Genomic DNA, 3,535 nt, shown 5'->3' with positions numbered 1-3,535 from the left:
GAAACTGAAACGATAATAATAATCATCATCATGAAGGTCGGAGATTTTGATTTAAAATAAGCCTGAAATTATTAAGGGACGAAAAAAGCTTAGTAGGCTTCATTGCATGTGTGTCCTCTTATTTAGAGAACGGTATAACTAATAATTAGTGTTATACTAAGCACAATAAATAAAGAAGACTCAACAATAAAGCAAGTTCAGGGTCATAAACACACTGCAGTAACAGAGGTAAGACGTGCATGGTTTATTGAAAATTCTGTCGCGTACACATACACAGTTAAGCACACTTTCACAAATGAACCATGTGTGGTATTCAAAATAAATTAAGCTCAAATAAATAAGTAAACGACAATATCAACGAAGTAGAAATATAAATAGGCAAAACAAATAAGAAAAATCGGAATCATATCTACAAAGTGCAATGAATCTCTGAAAATGTAATGAAATGTTCCCATCTACAAACTTAGTGTAATAATAATAATAATAATTTATATTTAGACGTACAGTAGAAGGGGGTAGTCACAAAATAATTATTAAATAATTTGATTGTCAAAGCATCGTTGAAGTGAAATTAGTTGCAACACACAACGCTTCGTGTTTTCTATCTAATTTTACCCAAAATGTGTCAAAACTGAAAACTATAAAAAAAAATCTAGTTTTATGCCCTATTTCCAAAATGACCATGAATGTGTCAAGACGTCAGGAATCATGAGGTAGACACAGAAACGTATAAGGATGTCCGTGTGTACGTGCGTTCGCCTGTGCGTGTTCTCTCTTATTGCAATACATCAAAATGAATGGAATTTTCAAACGGTAAATGAAACACTTAACGCCTTGTAAACCATGCAAAGGATCACAGCAGAACCTTCATGAATTTCTTCAGGAGCATATAGAATAACACTAAGGTTTCTAGAATGGGACATCTTTTGCACAACAGCGTTTTTAGCTTTCTTTCTTTTCATCCTTAAAAAAACAGAATTTTGATGCGTTCTTCACACAAAGAGGTGCAGTGTATTCACAGATATGTACACAGATGAATATAAAAAGAGTTGTTTTGAGTTAAGAGAATAATCATTATTATTCAATTCTCGATTTTTGTACAATAATTGCAACGTTTAGTTGATGTTGGTTGTCCTCCGTCTTCCAGACCGCGTTGTTCTTGACATAATGCCATGACAAACTTTTTGGGACAGTTTCTGTCTCTGGGATGTTGACGCCCAGCTCCCAATTCCTGCGTGGGACGCGTTTCGCCTCACCATTGAAGAGTTTTGTCGGCTCTGTTCACTTTTATTTAAATGTTAAGTTTATTTAAATGCGTTATTTCTGGCCTAGTGCGTAGCCGAAAACTTCATCCGTTTCTGCTTTTGCCTTTGATTACAAAACCACACGCGGACCACGTTTTTTTTCAGGTCCAGTTTCTCGGCGATGGCAGCGATTTTCTCCGACGACGGTCTCGGCTGGACGGCAAAGTAAGCCTCCAGCGATCGCTTCTCTGGAGCAGCGATCGAAGTGCGTTTTCTCTTTTTGTCCCCGCCGTTAAAAATCTCCGGTTTGGCCATTTTCTCTCTCTGAGCCCGTTCTGCCTCCTCTAACCACGCTTCCAGGATAGGCTTGAGGGCGACCATGTTATTGTGGGACAAAGTGAGAGACTCGAACCGACAGATAGTGCTCTGGCTCAGGCAGCCGACCCCGGGGATTTTAAGATTGGCTAACGCCGAACCCACGTCGGCCTGCGTGACCCCGAGTTTGATCCGCCTCTGCTTGAAGCGCTCGGCGAAAGACTCGAGCTCCCGGGGATCAGGCTCGGAGTCTCCAACGCCGCCCAGAGAGGTGTGCGAGCCCAGGCTGTGGTGGTGCATGTTCATACTTTGCTGGTGGTGATGCTGCATGTGGTTAATTGCTGACATGTGTGAGTGCGGGTGGGAAGCGGTGGAGCAAACGTCGGAGCCCATGCCTCCGATGGAGATGCCTGGGGTGAGGTGGTCGAGCAGGTCGCCCTCCAGGCCCTGCGTCGGCTGGTGGTGGGGATGATGGTGGTGAGAGGTCAGCACTGACGGGTGATGAAGGTGCCCAGAAGAGGACGTGGGAGTGCAGGTCATGCTCGTCATGGTGGTCATGGTGTGGTAGGTGGCATCTGGCTTGAACGGATGACTCTTTTGAGCTATGTCCACCGCCGCCAGCGCCTCGGCTCTCTGGAGGAGGGTTTCGTCAAACCCGGCAAAGATGTTACCCTGCAACTGCGTGACAGAGAGCAAGCATAAGTATCAATGGCAAATTCAGTTTTAAGTTTATATATATATATATATTTAAGAAAAATTAACAACCAGATTATGCAACCTGCATTTGTTTATTTATTTTGGTAAACAATGTTATAAAAAGTTTATGGGACCAAATTGGGTCACTTTTAGAAAATCATCTAAAGCGGCATTCAAATGGATATTCAATTAAACGCCAATTTCTAAAGTGCTGCTCTAATTTCTAAAGTGCTCATTTCTAAAGTGCCGTAACAACTTATATGATTCTATGTTTTAAAATAAACGCAGTAAAATAAATGTTGCTAAAAGAGCAAGATTTATTTAGGCGACAGAATTTAAGCCAACCGAAACCGATGCACTTCGATTTTTTGGCACGCAGAGAAAAGTTTAGACCACTTATAATGCAAATGACTACGGTGATCATGAATCCAAACATCAGAATAAAATATTAAACTTACCGAGGGCGTGGGCAAACATGCTCGCCGGATAGCTTCAGAGCTGGAATGTAGAGGTGTGTATTTAGGCTCGTGCAAAATCGGATGCATACTAAACGGCTGTTTGCTATTCATGGACATCATTTTGGCAGAGGTGTGAGGGGGTCGCTTCTCGTCTTCCTCGTTTATCTCCGGTTTACCCCAGTACAATGTCTAATCTGGATGATAAAAACTGAAAGGTATGCCTGAGAAAGTCTTCCTTTCTGGCTGAGCAGTAGCCAGGCGCGAGCTGTCAATGTCTGTGACACAGTAGGAATTTACGCAGGCACCTAAAATATAACGCTCTCCTTTAGCCCCGCCCAGATAGGTACAGGTCCCGCCCAACTACTATTACAGTACCCTCAACTGTTATTGGTAAGTTTGGGATGTGAACACGCCTCCGGTGTTTTTGGTCCCATTCCCCATCATGTGCGCTGGAGCAAAGAAGGCGTGGCTCTGGCTCTGAGACTCTCATGGTGTGTTTTCATTGGTGCTGTGATTTTGACAGGTCGCCCTAGATTGGTTGTTGTGAACACTGCGATCTTTATGTTCACATGCTCGTGGTTTAAATATCTGTCACCATATCTATGAATTATGATCCACATAAAACATACTTTAAAGATTCAAATAGAGATTCAAATGATTTGAAATTAAAATAATGGTTAATTAGTAATTAAAAAAAATACATTTTTATTATTACATTTTTTTTTTTTTTTTTTTTGTAATTTATGATCAGGGAACACAAACTAATGCACTTTTTGTGGGGGGGAGACACCTGCCAAATAAATAAATATAATTGGATTTGAA

General features: G+C 41.4%; 1 protein-coding gene across 1 annotated transcript; it reads right to left on the bottom strand.

The window, feature by feature from the left end:
- Window positions 1-229: 229 nt before the first annotated feature.
- pou4f4 (POU class 4 homeobox 4) lies at window positions 230-2,997 on the bottom strand. Its single transcript, XM_084137655.1, has 2 exons — window positions 2,714-2,997; window positions 230-2,237 (listed from the first exon to the last, which is right to left on the bottom strand). The coding sequence occupies exons 1-2, from the start codon at window positions 2,831-2,833 to the stop codon at window positions 1,329-1,331; spliced, it is 1,029 nt and encodes a 342-aa protein (XP_083993781.1). The 5' UTR covers window positions 2,834-2,997; the 3' UTR covers window positions 230-1,328.
- Window positions 2,998-3,535: the final 538 nt, after the last annotated feature.

The sequence above is a fragment of the Abramis brama genome (assembly GCF_963993115.1).
Source record: "Abramis brama genome assembly, chromosome: 15".
Lineage (NCBI taxonomy): Eukaryota > Metazoa > Chordata > Actinopteri > Cypriniformes > Leuciscidae > Abramis > Abramis brama.
This window is presented reverse-complemented; position numbering and strand designations above follow the sequence as displayed.